At 38.1% G+C, this 16,613-nt stretch overlaps 2 protein-coding genes across 2 annotated transcripts; one reads left to right on the forward strand and one right to left on the reverse strand.

Annotated features, from left to right (window-relative positions):
- Positions 1-2,595: 2,595 nt before the first annotated feature.
- On the reverse strand, positions 2,596-12,455 carry LOC113020810 (ras-related C3 botulinum toxin substrate 1-like). Its single transcript, XM_026165043.1, has 6 exons — positions 12,108-12,455; positions 11,017-11,088; positions 10,379-10,496; positions 10,073-10,135; positions 4,412-4,571; positions 2,596-4,315 (listed from the first exon to the last, which is right to left on the reverse strand). Exons 1-6 carry the CDS (start codon positions 12,140-12,142, stop codon positions 4,185-4,187), a joined length of 579 nt encoding a protein of 192 aa, XP_026020828.1. The 5' UTR covers positions 12,143-12,455; the 3' UTR covers positions 2,596-4,184.
- Positions 12,456-13,990: 1,535 nt separating this feature from the next.
- Positions 13,991-16,162, forward strand: smim10l3 (small integral membrane protein 10 like 3; the record flags this gene model as incomplete). Its single annotated transcript, XM_026166293.1, has 2 exons — positions 13,991-14,203; positions 15,617-16,162. Coding segments are annotated over 2 exons (234 nt in total), but the record flags the coding sequence as incomplete, so codon positions are not given.
- Between the last annotated feature and the right edge of the window lie 451 nt (positions 16,163-16,613).

Raw genomic sequence — 16,613 nt, forward strand, 5'->3', positions numbered from 1 at the left:
TAGTAATATGTGTAATACTACCAGTTGTGAACTGTAATTACAGTAGTTTTCTTTATAAAAGAATAATTTCAACAGATACCTACAAGAATAATAATAATAATGATGATGATGATGCACTGGACCAATTCTGCAAAAAATTACCTTTCCACATTCATAATTTTGCATTTTTTTTGACGTCCTCACTGGACTTTTTACTTTTCCCCAGAATCTCCATGATTTTTCATTTTAGATTACTTTAAATAAAAACATTTGATTAAATGAAAAGTTATACAGTATGAGAAGATATATCTTAACTATAGTTACCTGTGCTGGTTAGAGTTAGTGTCAGCTTTCATGGGAATAGAGTGAAAGCTTTGTGTCACAATGTAAGGAACTGCAGGAATTATTGTTTTGATTGGGTTTTTATCAATATCATCAAATACAACCCCAATTCCAAAAACTATGAGAAGCTCTGAAACGCAATTAAAAAGAATGCAATTACCCGCAGGCTTTTAAAAACACTTTTTAATTCAAAATAGAGCAGAGAAAGAAAAAGATAAAATAATTTCCAAACGCATCGCTGAAAAAATAGTAGTTAAAAAAAAAAGCATTAAAATCGCTTTATAATTTATTGCGTATTTATTTATTTATTGCGTATGTATAATTTATTGTATTTATGTAACAGAACCTGTTACTTCCACAAATAAAATGAAAAAACAATTTAAAAGTTGCAGGATAAAGACTTCGTGCTGTTCTTTCTCAGAGTATCTGGATCAATCGGTACTCGTATATACCGAACTTCACGGCAACTTCTTAGACGACAAAAGAACAAAACAAAAACACTTAAAAACACTGGTGTGGATTCTGAAGCCGGGATTGTTGGGAAGCGTCCGACTTTCTTTTTCTTCTTTCCCTTTAGGGGTCGCCGTCGCTCTGCACCTCTTCTGTATCTCCCTCTGTCAACCCAACCCTCCAAACCAGTTCAAATTTTTTGCTTTTCCGACTTTCCGAGTGGGGAGTCCGACTTGAAGGAGAATTCCAGATTAAAATTCCGACTCGCGATTCGGGATAATTTCTTAACTTTAACTGGATCACTTTATTTAGCAGTTTAACCCGATGTTATTCAGAAGATCCCTCCCTACATTCCCACGCCTTCGTGGGTTGTTCTGGAAGCTATGAAGCAAAACAGCTGTCACCACTCCTAAGGGAAAATAAAAAAAATAAAACAAAATAAAAATGAAGTTAGCCTGCACCACCAGCAGATGGTGCATCCGGTGCCAGACGCCCAGACAAACTCTGGGCATGTGAAACATCCTAAAAACAAACCATATATGCAGCTGAAACAATGTATTATAATGTAATACATGTTTATCTTGGTTCTTTAAAAGAAATAACACGCTGAATGAGGAAATGACGTAATTTGTGCATTCCTATTCATTTCTTTGGACTTTCGCGTCAGGCAAAATAGGATTTGAAAGATCTCTCGGGCTTTTTCTTGGTAATTTACTCTAAAATTCGAATACGTTTATTGATGCAGTAAAACAATATTGTGGTTTAATCGGTTTGAATCCATGTGAGTTTTTACACACGCAACATAAACTTAATGGGTGGCATTTTTGTCAAATAATCAAAAGATTCAGGCTCATCCAAGCAAAGTAATTACATCAGTTGTTGCTGAATTTAATCGGTATGACTGTGAAGGTTTTATTAATGTTCAAAATAGCTAATTTCTTACTTTATGACCTGATGTTTGCGTCTTGTATTTGTTTACTCTAGTCAGAGCTTCCTTCTCATGCATCCCTTGCCAGTTTGCTTGTTGCCTGGTTTTAACCAAGTAATTTTTGGTCATTATTCTTTTGATACAGGAGGTCTATTAATAGGGTTTTCTGGCTTTGCTCATCTGTACTCTACATTTACAACTTTATATAAATTTTTTAAATATCTTTTATCATTTAATAAACACAAATAATTAAAAACTAAACTTTCCCAATGGGAAACTTTTTCAAATGAAAGATCTAAAATACAACACAGTAACTACAACATTAATTAGTTATTTCTTTATTTACTTGCATTCATATTTATTTATTTATATTAAAAGATTTGTTGTTATCTGTTAGAAACAAGATGAATTTTAACTCAGTTTAAAGGAACTAACAGCTTAATACGTACAGCTACCTAAAACTAAAGCAATCTACCGTAATACAATCAAACCTTCACGAATGGTGACTCTGTTTGCGACTATTGTAATTTCTAGACAGGCAGTCAACAAAGTGCCCTGGCCAGGCATTAAAAGTAATTTAATCCATTAAAAGACACCACATCAACATTTTAATTGAGATTTAAAAATCTCAAGTATCCCAGTATCTACTAAAATGTCCTGTAAAAATGGTCTGGTGAAAGGACTGGAATGAAAATAAGCAAATATCCAAAGGCAAATATTTAAAGACCAATAGAAACCCTAAAGAACTTTTTTTTAATATAACATTAAACATGCTGGACTGTTGGGCTGTTTTAACTGAAGTATTTTGCCAGTTGAGTATGGCAATAATCTTCCATTGAGTAAACTGCACTTGGATCCCTTTTGTTTCAGATCAAAGGAAAACGAGCAGAGCAGAGTCTGTTTTACAGGAATTTATTGGCTTTTTCAAAAAGTGACAATAGCTTTTGTCCATAAAACTAAAGAGTCACAACATTGGCTTGAATTAAAGCACAGCTTGGAGTCTGAATACAATACCGATGAGCAACATGTACTTAACCCCTGATCTAGTAGTTCAAATACATTTTGTAAATAGGCAAAAAATATAACTGTAGCAAATTCTAATCTTAGTTTTCAGTATATGATACATGTACATGCTATCAGCATTAATTACAAAAAGCTAGGATTGTGGGGAGATTAAAGTAGCATTAACTGCAGAGGTAATAAACAAAAGATATTCATAGTGTTAGTTTAACAATACAGTGAGTGAGTCTAACTTCTGTGAAGAAAGATACAAAATAGTCAAATCACATGATTATAACAAAAAGATGAGTACACTGTATACTACACCATAACCGACAGTAGCTTTGTTACTGTTATTAGCAGGCATAAATGCTCTTTTAGTGACATTGCTTAGCCAGTAGTGATGCTAAAAATAAAAATAACATATAAATCAAATGTGCTCCACAAAAAGGTTTCGGATAAATGCCCACAGAGCATTAAAGGCTCTCTTGTTCCCCATCACCAAAACACCTGAATATTTCTCTTCCAAATACAAAAATCAAGTTTTCAGCTTCGCACTCCTGGGCAGCCATACAGTCGAGACACTTCTAGGGGGAATATTGCAAAGAGGAAAGAAAAAAAGATACCACAAACACAACGGGTCCAATTGGAGCCAAATGCACAAAATACTGGAGATTTTTCAGGGATTCGTAGCACTGTTGGTGTCAGCAGACCTTTTCCCCCAGACTCAATTTTTTCTCTGTGCTTCAGGCTTCATTCGATCCATAAGAATGAATTAACATGAATCATGTTAGGGCCAAAATTTAATTACTGGCAAAAAGGTTATGGTACATAAAAAAATGGAGGCAATTAAATTTCACAGATTGTTACTTCAAGGTGTTTGTTGATAGCAAGGAGTGACGACTGCCTTCATAAAGAGAAAGTGAAGTTTTTGACTTTTAAATGGTTGATATGAACAGCAGGGAAACAGCAGCAGACTGTCAGCTGTGTTTTAAAGGTTTGAGACGACAGAACAAAGGATTTCTTTTCGGCTAAAATACAGCATGTGTGCAGAGTGTATTTGGCAAAATTTCTTCCACTTCAAACAAACTACCAGGACTGTAAACAAAAAACAAACCAAAAAACTGGACAACCAGTGGAAGAAAAAGTTGAAGACATTCCACGGTCCGTTCTACAAAACATCCAATCCGTTTTAGAAGGCCTCAAGAAATTCAGTCTCGTCTATACAGTATACATTGTTAGGAAATAACTAGGGTCTAAAATAGTCCACACTCTTTTACCCTAAACCTGACCCTATGTTGGAGTTTTCATGGAAACGGTTGGTATAACTGTTGCAGCTACACATATAGAAGGACAGAATCTGAAATACATTGTTTTTGTGTGTCTGTGTGTGTGTGTGTGTATACTGGTGTGTTTCTCCTGTGTCGTTAGCCACCCTCACCACTAGCGGTCATGCTCCCCTGTAACTGTTCCAGTGAAGGAAGTCTTAGAGGAGAGAGCACTTCTTCCCCTTCTTTTTCATAGGTGGAGGGCACAGGACGGCCCGGATGGCCTCATCGAACACAGTTTTAAGGCCACGCTGAGTCAGGGCTGAACACTCCAGGTACTTTACAGAGCCTGAAGACAGGAAACAGAAAGGCATTGGTTTATTATTTGAATCGGTCTTCCATGACCATTTACAAGAAAAGGATCAGTGACAACTGAAGCCATTACCAATCTCTTTGGCCATGGCCAGTCCTTGGGGATAGGTAATGGGAGAGAGTTTCTTCTCCTTAAGCTTCTCCATGGTATCCTTGTCATCTCTCAGATCCAGTTTGGTGCCCACGAGGATTATTGGAGTGTTGGGACAATGGTGTCTCACCTCAGGATACCACTGCACAGACACAGGAGTTACAAGTTAGTGGTGTAAATATTCAGATCAGTCAGTGTCATCTTTAACACTTTATGTTATCAGAGCTCCGACTTATTACCATTTTTAATCAAGTGAAAGTTTTCTCTGCTCATCCAAACTCATATAGGGCCTTTCTGTGTGGCATCTGCATGGTCTCATCATGCCTACGAGGGTTTCCTCCCACACTTAAAAGGCACATACGTTGGCATAAGTGGTGATTCCCAACTGTCTGTAGATGATGTGAGTTTGAATAGTTAACTTTAAGCCCTGTCACTGCGCCTGTGTCCAGACGTTAAACTCAGCCCACTCTACAGATAATGACAGAATACTCAGAGTGACTTTATGACATCTTGAATAAACAAATACATATTACCACAAAAAAACAAAGGTGCAATTTAAGGGGGAAGGCAGAATTAACACAACTGTCAAGCTGTGTGTCACCAAGAGGAAGAGTGAAACAGCCAAGGCTTGCTTCTTATCAGCACAAATGAGGCTTAATGTTTGCTTTCTAAACCGTTTACTTTGCTCCCGTCCACTCTGAAAACTCTGGACAAAGCAGTAGGTTAGCATTGCTAAGCTAAAATGACTTTGGATTAAAGCAAATGTGTTGGTCGCTTAGACCCCTTCCCAATGGAAACCGGCTAGTGTGGACCTGGTGCGAACTTAAGATGGTAAAACGGGTGACAAGTTGATAAATGTGTTTAGAGTAAGGCCTAATCCCATGACAAGCCTAGAGATAAATAGGTTGTAAAATCACCAGCAGTACATTCATTATGTGGACTTATGCTTATTTCCAATTCTTTAATTTAAGTGTATCATTTTCTTTTTTCACCAACTCCTGAAAAACTGTCTCTTCAGCTCATAAATACTCAGATATTTTCATCAGCTTGTTGCAACCAGCGTGTCTATGTTGTTTAGTGTGGAGCGGGCAGTGTAAAGTGGGTTTACAGCTACCCACAGCATCCACATTTACCATATACTGCAAGAGAAGTGAAAGTGAACCAAGACAGTAAAGCTGTGGGCAAGAAAAGCAACACAATGTTGCTGTGTGAAGCTGAGGGGAACTGCAGAGTCAGATAGTAATTTCCTGTGGTTTATCATTCCCTTTGCACTAAAGTAATCATATGACTCATGGCATATATAGTGAGGTTTGTCACACTGCTTCAGCTTGTTTGTGTAAAAATATCCACAATGTTGAGCAAATGTATCTGTAGTCCAGCCTCCATGTTATTGGTCCGTTAACTATTTTTAGACCAGCAAGGAGCACAAAGATCGTTGACTTTCATACAGTGGTTTAATGCAAGGAGCAAATTCTCAAAAGGTAAAGGTTAACTGATAACATTTATAAATAATTTTAATCAAAATCAACAGATTAACGTCAATCTGCTCCTTCGTCTCACAATAAACACACTGCTGAAAAACAGACCCTAAAGATGGACAAACAGCACAACATATTGACAGTAGGGCTGGGCTATATCATACCGTTCACGGTAATACCAGTGTAATGTTGGGCAACGATAGGAAAATTAAATATCGCGATGAATATGGATAAAACGCGCTTGCGCAGTGCCTTTGTTTACATACGCACATGGCAGCGACGCAGAATGAGAAGAGCGAAAGTGGATCGTTAAATGAAACGGATGAACCAGAATTGGTTTGTAAAAATGCTGCAACTTCAGTGGTGTGGAACTGGTTTGGTTTTCGTCCGTCAGATACACAACAAAGCTCTATTTTTGGTAGCGCATGCTAGCGGGCCGTCGTTATTTCCGTGTTGTTTGGAAAATACGGCACACTTAAAATCAATCCTTCGATTTTTCTGAAAATCAACAGGTCCCCTTATAATCCCGTGTGCCTTATGTATGAATTCTGGTTGCGTTTACTGACCTCGAAACGATTTTATGTGGTACACGGCGCTCGAAAATCTGTCAAATGTTTCAGTACGACTTTGCTAAGCTACGAACCCGCACCGCTTGATGGATTGTCGGAGCATTACGGCTATCGTAGGCAGGAGCCTCGCGGAGTGATACGAACTGTGCTTCAACATAATATTACCGTATTGTGTGTGTATAACCTCTTTTTAAGTTTTGTGGATATTATACATGATTATCCTGAGGATGTGTCGGCCAATTTCCACTGGAAATTTTGGTTTAACTGTCAGCAAGGAATTGCATTTGCACGGTTAATTTTTTTTATATAACTTTAATGCACTTAAAAAAGCTGCTTGTTTAAGTGAAAATACATTGACTTTCTTTTTTTTTTTGCACTAATAAAGTTGAGGAGTTGTAAAGTCTTTTGTCTAGTGTCAATTATACCATCAGTTATATCGTTATCGTAAATTTTCAAATGTATATTGTGATAAATATTTTTGGTCATATCGCCCTGCTCTAATTGACAGCTATGCTTAGTTGACATACATACCATTGCACTGACTTCATCAAAAATTTTAAAAAAAGAAAAGGAAAAAAAAAAGCTTCATATTCACAAAGTTCTTGCACATTACCCTAAATGGTAAGCTCAAGCTCAGATCAAGGTCTTCTCAGAAAATAAACTGATTTAGTTTAATTTGCTCACAAAAGGAAATGATTCTAGTTTATCTGTGTTAACTTTAAGCTGATGTAGACAAACTGTAGCAAACTTTCCTTGTGTGTCTCACATGAATAATAGGGATGTACTTCTGAAACCGAGAACATTGCACCGCGTTCCACCTTCCCGTACTGCGAAACACACACAAAGCGGGTAATGCCAATAACCAATAACCAAGGCACGCTAATCTGGTAAAGGCTGAACAATTTAAAGATAACCTGGGTAAAAGGTAAACAGGAAACAGAGCAAAATAACTGTTTTCTCCTCCTCAACTGAATGGGCCAATCTGAACAAAAGTGCACAATCATCACCACATACAGTGATTATTAACATCTAAATATGAAATGAATCATTAAAAAAAAACAAAAATTTTCAATGTTTTTTGTTATTCAGCTCATCCAAAGGAAAAAACATGAGGTAGTGCCCCAGCTGTGATTTTGAAGAACTGCTACACCCTTGTTGGGGGGGGGGGTAGCAACAAGCAACATAGCAACAAGATCCAGCCTCACTGAGCCTTTCCAAAGTGTGGACTTGAAACTATATAGCAGTTTTTAAATTCTGTTGACAGACTGAGTAAAAGCAAACTTATAATGAAATAATGTAAGGCATGTTTTTCCTGAACGCTGTCGGCACATTTGATCCAAGAAGAAATGGTAAAACAGGATTTTATTTATTTTTATATATATATATATATATATATATATATATATATATATATATATATATGACAACACGTGGCACTAAGAAGCGGGCAAATTTGAGCTGTTTGTGAAATATTTCCATTTGGAGTTGAAAGTTGCTGTGTAGTCTACACCCTTTTCTTGTTTTGTGCATCAGAAACAACTGCTAAATGTCACAGATGCTAGCTAAAAAGCCACCAAAGGCAGATTGCAATGTAAACGCTAACTCCACTAAGGGGTGGACTTATCGAAAGTTTTTCCTCATACAATGGTTAAAATTGCTTTATCGTAACCATCGAGTATAGATTGCCGTGGCAAAATTAAGCTGTCTGCATGTAATTCAGTGTCAGTTTTTATTCTCCCACATGCTGTGAATGCATCATTAATTCCCCCTCTTCCAACAGGAAACATTTCTACCAGGCACACTGCACTTCATATACTACCAGATAGGGAACAATATGGTGACAGCAGAAGTTTCAGACGAGCGAGGGTTTGGATTTCACAAGGAGGATGTCGAACAAAATGCAGTTATTTGCAAAACATGCTGTAAAACTATTGCCATGAAAGGTAACAGGACCAAGAATTTATTCCAAATCATCCACTGCAAAACTAAAAATGTTTTAAATTCGGCATGTCAGCATCTCTTCACACACCAAAGAAAGTGTTAAATAAACCAGCTGTGATACCTGTGACTGTTCTTGGTCAGTCGTTTTCATAGTCACTATTTGTTCTGTAATTTGAGGTGACTACATTTTTTATTTTACAATTTCTATACGTTACGAGCACAAAACAGCACCTATTTAGTTTTAATTGTTTTATTTTTTCTTAACTATTGCTTTTTTGTAGCTATGATCTTTCGTTTGTAAAAGCCGAGTGTTGATGACAAAAAGACTTACTGTCGCAATATTGTCATTTATGAAAAAAGTCTGTGCAACTGATGTTTACAAAAAAAAAAAACCAAAAAAAAACAAACCCAAAACATTAAAATAAAACATTTCAATTCATTCAGATTTTTTTGCATTAAAAGAAAACAAAATATTGAATTGTTGATTTGAATGAGCATACTTGTGCAATTTTAGGCATTATACGGTTGAAAATAACATCTGTTTCTGAAGGTTATTTAAACATACAGTGGAACCCCGACTTACGAATACCCCGTTTCACGAAATTCAAGTTACGAAGGCACTGAACGGCAATATGTCTGTCCGTGTTACAGCAAAACGCCCAAGTAACGAAATCCGCTGGCTCTGATTGGCTGAGCCTACAATGCCTTCCGAATCATGTGACAACCCCTTGGCTTCTGTACTTGCGCTTCGCTGTTCCACTTGAACAACGTATTGTTGTTCTAGTTAGCAATTAGCCTATAGCCTATCGTTCAGCATCGCCTCACTCAAAACCCGCAATGGGTGCTTCGACTTACCAAAATTTTCGGTTTACGAAAGACCCCCAGGAACGAATTAATTTTGTAAGTCGGGGTTCCACTGTATTGTCACATACATCATGTATTGTGATATAGCCAAAAAAATATTGTGACATTAGATTTTCCTAATATCACTCAGCCCCATCTCCAGCTGAACAACAGGAGGAGTGATACACTCTCCAAGTGTCATGCCTGTGATGTGCCCCTCCGTCTTGTGGTGAACAGGAACTATTTTTGGGGGCGGTACGAATAATTTGTGTGGCATTTTGTGTGTGATATGTTACGCTGTTGTTTGCTAAATTTGTATGTTTGTAGTTTTAGAAATGTGTTGTTTGTGGGTTTCACAACAAAATAACAAAACAAATCAAACTTTTTCCTACTCCACTTTATGTTTGTTGTGTGGTTTTGGGTCCATGTTAATACAGTGTGTCAAAATGAAATAACTGCTAGACATGGGGGATTGTGTCTTTTTTCCCCCCCAGCAGTTCAAAATGAGTTAAATGAGTTAAAAATAACCAATTATGTCCTTGAAGGGTATAATGCCAAGCAAGGACAAAAGTTTCACAATGAACAAAGTTTTATTAAGCTGAAACTCTTAATTTCATCTCTACTTTCCAGATTTTTTCCTTCATTTTTTCATTTAAATTTACTGATTAATTTTCTATCTACAGTGGCTTGTCCAGCACAGGCAAAAAATAAGCAAACTTAGAGACTACAAGAGCACAAACTGGACGGATGAAACATAAATAAGCTGACACCTTTCCAGCCTTCACTCGTTCTGACATACAGCAATTACTCACCTTGGCACGGACGTTTTCAAACGAGGCAGGACTCACAAGCGAAAAGCAGATAAGAAACACATCCTGGTAAGACACGGAAAACAAAGCAATCAGAGCCTGTAACAATCACTTCCTGTTAAGAATACTGGAAGGGATGGAGGGGAATCCTGTGTTCACAAAGGTGTGCGCGTTTCTTTCTGTTTTGTTTTTTTTCCTTTTAACTTCCTCATTCATTCTCAGAAATCAGACTCTGGTTTATGCATGGAGGATAATACATGAACTGTAGCACAACACTGTCTGATTATGTTTTTGTTGTGGTTGTTGTACCGTCTGTGGGTAGGAAAGTGGGCGGAGTCTGTCGTAGTCTTCTTGTCCTGCTGTATCCCAAAGACCCAGGTTCACCGGCTTCCCATCCACCATAACATTGGCGGAGTAGTTGTCGAACCTGACAGAAGTGATGAAGTGCAAATGAGCCAAGCCCTTCAGGCTTAATATAAATTGTTGAAATATAACTACTAAGAAAAAAAAAAAAAAAAAAAAAAAAAGGACAAGAAATACGCGGTGATCAACCTATCCCCTGATTAATCGTGCCCTTTTGCAATTTCTGCTCTCTCTTAAAAACAACTGCTCATTTTTAAAGTCTGGCTGAACCAAAAGCCTGTTTGTCAACTGCCTGCAGAGCCAGTTCGTGCCACAGTTATGGTCGATAAAGATCAACACTTTCCACAGCTGGTCTAGGATCAGATTAGGTGCAGGGATTCTTCTTGACTTCCTGTAACATGTATTCCTGGTGTAGTTACAGTTAAATGCTGTGATTGTAACCTCCTCTGCAAGACTATATTTAAAAAACAAGATGCCATGCTTGCTCATGCATTGATTGTGTAAGGAGGGTGGAGACCAATTACTGACTGTTATTCTCACATAAATAAATAAATACTCACTGAGCTGCAGTCTCAGATACTCACACTGTGGGGATGTACTCTCCAGGAAAGGCATTGGTGGTGTAGCTGATGAGCAGACAGGTCTTACCCACAGCTCTGTAGGAGAGAAGATGTTGGATTAGCATTTATTGAGAGAAGGCAAAAAAAAAAAAGTGTGACTGGGCTCAGATCTTACAAATACTGACATAAGCAACAATCATTACAATTTCATTTCTACAAATGGTGTTAAGATCAGTAAACGGCACTGCTTACAACAAAAAAAATCCCTGGTGTAATACTCTGGGAAAACGGAATTGTGTTATTTTCTAAGTTCTTCTTTTTGCAAGATAAAGCACATGAGAGCAGTGGTAGAGGCACATTTGCCAAATATGAAACTTTCTTGGTTCCCTTCAGCATGCTACCCTCATGTCTACTGCACAGTTCCCCTTACACTCAAAGCAAAATAAAGAGATTCAACACAGCCACGGGCTCTGAATGGGTCTTGCTGCTGCAGTATCTACCACACCCAGAGCAAGCGGTTATGAGTGCATTTACCTCCCACATATTGTTAGCACATCTTAATGTCACTGTCTTAGCTTGTGTGTTAATCCCCTGCTGCTGAGGAAGCCCTTAAATTTTGGGAAGCTGAAAAAGCGCTGTGTTTGTAGCTTTAACAGTGACTTGCTGGAATACAGCAGCGAGATGATGGACACACAGACACACACAAAAGCTAAATTCCTAAGTAATAATAGCGAAACTTGAATTTAAGCTGTGGATGTACGACCTGCCCTGTGATGTCTGACTCACCTAAGAGTGAAAGATTAGTCAACCACTTGCACACTGGCCAGCCTGTATTACCAATACTTACTCATACCACCAACCCTAATGTATGAAAACTATAGTCTAAATAAATAGATAAAAATATAATAGTCAAATGCGAGTACCCATGTCGGCAAAATTAACAGGTAGTAAAAGATTAGCAGCTAACTTTACCCGCTCGGAAATCTGTTGCAAAGGGTTTTAACGTCAGCTACTCGGATGACAGTCTTTTAGCTACAATTACATTTTTAAAAGGTAAAGAAAAATAAACAGGTGTTTAATATAAACGAATACCCGGCTGGGTTTGGTGAACTTACCCGTCTCCGACCACAACACACTTTATGGCCTGCATTGCTACGCGGCTAGAGGAATGCTAAGTTAGCCCGGGAGCCAGCTAACGTTAGCTAGAGTCTCTTTTCCTTTGTCCGGGATTGCTCGCTGGTGAAAAGTCCCAACGAGCGTCTTTCTCCGCCGACCTGTGCTGCTACAACCGAGCTCCTGGGACGCGAAACAACTTAGGGGGGACTTACACTAACTTTATCGAGCAGTTTACGGCGAGTTTACTCGTGAATTTCCCTTCCTACATTCCCATGCTTTCGTAGGCTGATCTGGAAGCTATGAAGCAAAACAGCGGCCACCACCCCTGAGTTAAAAAAAAAAAAAAAAAAATTAGTCTACAACACCACCAGTAGATGGCACATCCGGTGCACTGGTCCATACGCCCACACAGACTTTCGTCCTAAAAATCAACCGGAAGTAGCCGAATTTCAGAGGATTGAATGACATGTATTATAATATAACAGATTTCAAGTTTATTGTTTAATTTAGTGTGGGAAAACAAATAATACAAAAAAAGTGGAGGGACTATTTATGGAATGACACTAAACGAGGAACTGACGTCAGTTACACGATCCCTGCAATTTCTATGGACTATGGCGTTTGGAATTTTTGCCCTCAATTGTGTCTTTCAGGCTAAGCTTTAAAAGAGGATTTGAAAGGTTTCTCTGCTCCAGCTTCATGTTTTTCTGTGGTACAAAGCATACCAGACATCTGTCCATACCCTAAAGATCATTCTTATGTCGTGATTACCCCAACTTTTTTTTTATCATGACAAAATCGTATTTGGATGTAGTAGACAAGACCCACTGATCTCTCAGTAAACATAAATTGCTTCTTTGTTTTTGCTTTTGTTTGTAATTCACTAAGAGTTTTGTTATTAGAGCAGGAACTTTTACACTCCCCATTCTCACCTCCACATTTTCTTCTCTCTCACTGGCTCCAAAAATACCTCTTGTCTGTCTTCTTCCTTTGTCTTTGGTCAGCAGTAGGATCATTTCCATTTGTACCCTGTTGGTCGATATCTATGGAGGCAGACATTGTTAACCTGGGCCCTGATCAATTTAGTGTGGAACTCTCATTTTTGAGCCACAACAAGAAAGTGCTCTGAGTGCTAGACTAATGAAAAAAAGGCAGTATACAAATGCCAACCCTTGCTTCAGATTGTGGCACATTTGTTTATTTATTTGGCTTGTTTCTTACATGCACTTGTCACTTTTGTTTGCTTGTTTTACTTCAATTTTTACTTAGTAATATATGTGTTATTATTCTTCAGATGAAGGACGTTTCTTTTCAAAGTCAGGTTTCCTTCCTCATCAGCACTATACCTATTGCCTTTGGACAAATACAAATAATTAAAAACTAAATGATTTTGTCCGACCATTTCACTTAATTTCACATAAATAAAAATTAGACCTAAAATATAATTTCCACACTTGCAATCAATTTTAATCTTATATATTTAAACTTTGTGTATATTAATCTATTAATGTAAAACAAACCATTGCAACTACAGCATTTGTGTGTTGTCTTGTATTTTTTTTACCTACTGTCTGGATAAATATGAATATGAAGTTATGACACTTTATGTGTACTTCAGCTGTGATTTGTTTTTTTGTTTTTAAAAAAAATGAAGAACCATATACCTGAGAGTTTAGCCTCGGGGTTCCAGTTGCCCTTTATTGACTCTTACTTCCGTGTGTCACACCGTAATGAGTCCCCGGTAAACAGCTATCGGGGTGGAGCAGATTTTCCAACACAATCGATGTAAAAAAAGGACAAAAATGGGGCTCGGTGTCGACGAGTGATATAAATATGAAGTGTGACACCTTTGCCATCGCTTCGCCTTACCAGATGACAAACTAACCCTGGAAACCAGCCAACGGACTGGGCTGTATGGCGGGTTCTGTCATATTTGGTGCTCCGGTTTTCGGGCTCTGCTGGTCGGACGTACGGAATATTTTCGAAAGGCTTGACGAGGACTTTGTTGATATTTTTTGATCTCGCATGGCGGCTGCGAATCAGATTCCCCTATGTCTACCTCGTCGCCTCTATGATGTTTAATGTGAGATTACAGGTAATCATTCAGCCGCTGTAATCGGTCATCAACCCTCTAAACGGCACAGAGACAGCTGCTGATTGCAAAGGCCCCTCATGTTGGATTCATTACTGCCTTTGCTTTTACCTGAATGAGCGACACGTTGTAAAAGATTTATCCTTAATGGACGGATAAACGATCAATTTTAACTACATTTAAAGCTTAAGGGTTACAGGTACTTAAAACTAAAGCTGCTTAATACAAGGAAAATTCTCCCTTTATCTTGTCTTTAATGCTCACTTTTCTCAATTAAGGAGGTGCCGATTTATTATTACCAGCATTTTATTGGCTTCCATTTTTAGTGCCTTAAACTTTCAATGAAGATCTGTTAGCTTATTAATGGCTTTAATGGATTATGTTGATTATTTTTGGGCAACTCTGCCAAATGTGTTAATATTATGCAAACAAAACAACTGCCTTTTGTTAGCGATACATTGAGAAACTGTAAAAAAAAAAATTTATTTGTTCCTTATTTTATTTATTTTAAATTATTTCCAAGATACACACATCTTGGCTGACCAGTAACTGATATATCTGAAGCAGGCAACAGATATCCTGGTCGGGGACTTGAGGTTTCATCTGTCTCCAGATTAAAAATATTGCTTCTAATTTGCTACCCTTTTTGGGTCCTGTTGCGTGACCCAATTTTGACCAAGCTACAGCTGTCACATTTGACTCAAGAAGATTTATAGAGAGGAGTTCATAACCGACTCAATAACTTAAAGGCATCCACGTCCTGTGGCTGCAAAACAAGCCCAAATCATCATCCCTCCACCACCTTGCTTGACAGCAGGTGTGAGGTGTTTGTGCTAATATCCTGTGGTTGGTTTTTACTTTGGTTTCGTCTGTCCAAACAACATTGTTTCAGAAGTCTTTGGCAAATCTAAGCTGTGCTTTCATGCAGTGGTCAAACTTGCTGATGATCAGTTAATCAAGGGCAGCTGATCGTCAGCTCCTAGCTGCTACTTACACACTTATATCCTGTGGAAGCGATAAGGGTGACCTAGTTTCTCACTGAAGGGGATAAAGTCCTGTGAAAACTTTATTTTTCATATAACTGCAGTTCAAAAGTAGATATCAAAATAATAAATGAAGATGAAAATACTAAGAAGAGATTGGATAAACACACTTTGCATTGTTTGTCCACCAGAGGGCACTCTGCAACTTCACTGTCAGCAACACGGTGTTTGGAGCAAGAACCTGCTGATATGAGTAGAGTCAGGCAGAGCATAAACAAGTATATAAGTAACTACTCAAGACAAATTTTGGAAATGTTAGGGAAGCCTATTTAAAAAAAAATCACCAAATATCTAAGTTGGTCAAAAATCCTATCCTACTTCTCTTTTTTTTATTTATTTAGCACTACCTAACAGAGTTCTCATATCTTTATAGGTTCACATCGAAATCCACTGAGTCTTCAATGGCTGCATTAACACTTAACAATGGATAGTGTGCACTGCCACGTTCCAGCCATCAGAAAACACCGGCTGACCACACACAGCGATGTGAAGAAAGAAGACACTTCAAGACACTTCAGTCCAACACAATAACGTGGCTGTTCGTTTTTGCCGCCAGTTACACGGCCCGGCGCCTTTGCAGGTGAAGGGAAGCGGTGATGTCTGCAGATATGAGACAGGGTGAGCGGCGATAGATGGAGCAGATGGAGCGAGGAAAGAGCCCAGCAGTCACCGATTCAGGAGAAGCTCGTCAGGTGCATGAAGATATTTCCCCCGCCTTTTCTCTCTGATATCGAGGACTGTAGCATGAATGATTGTTGCTGTGAAAGCTTATAGTTTCTCTTTATGTCTTACATGTACAGCTGACCTAAATTAACAGTATTAGTAATCACCCAAATCCTTTTTTATGTTTCTGTAATGGTTAATCCACCAGTATGTGCACGTTCTATAATTAAAATTATATTTTAATGCTAAAACATAATTATTGTTATCCATGAATTTTCAAATTTATGCCCTTCAGTTTTTCTGTTTCATCAAAGAAAAAACATCAAAGCATTTTTATTTAATAGAAGGTGCCAAATTACAGTTATTTACTTGCATTACTAAACAGAATATTCAGTTTGAGTCGTTAAGTCCAGTGTGCGGTTCAAATCTGGGTGTAAAAACATGAATTCGGTTTGAAGACTCAAAATGGTCAAAGATCGAGAACTCACCGAAAAGGACAGAGTCCGCATTAAAGTACTTCACGATGCCGGATGGTCTTTCAGACAAATAGGACAAGACATAAAATGTTCTCACAGTGTGGTCAAGTACGCTTTGGAGTCAGTTGCAGGGACCGGTACTTACAGAATGCGCCAAGGAAGAGGCAGAAAACAAAAGCTGACTGACGCAGATGTCCGGCACCTCAAGATTTTAAGTACCAGTGACAGAAG

This window comes from Astatotilapia calliptera, chromosome 4 (assembly GCF_900246225.1).
Source record: "Astatotilapia calliptera chromosome 4, fAstCal1.2, whole genome shotgun sequence".
Lineage (NCBI taxonomy): Eukaryota > Metazoa > Chordata > Actinopteri > Cichliformes > Cichlidae > Astatotilapia > Astatotilapia calliptera.

Excerpts from the sequence above, each read along its gene's own strand:
- LOC113020810 (XM_026165043.1), bottom strand. The coding sequence starts at position 12,142 with ATGCAGGCCATAAAGTGTGTTGTGGTCGGAGACGG. Across the intron at positions 11,089-12,107 it reads TGTGTTGTGGTCGGAGACGG|AGCTGTGGGTAAGACCTGTC; the intron begins GTAAGTTCACCA and ends TCTCTCCTACAG. Across the intron at positions 4,572-10,072 it reads TTGAAAACGTCCGTGCCAAG|TGGTATCCTGAGGTGAGACA; the intron begins GTGAGTAATTGC and ends GTGTCTGTGCAG.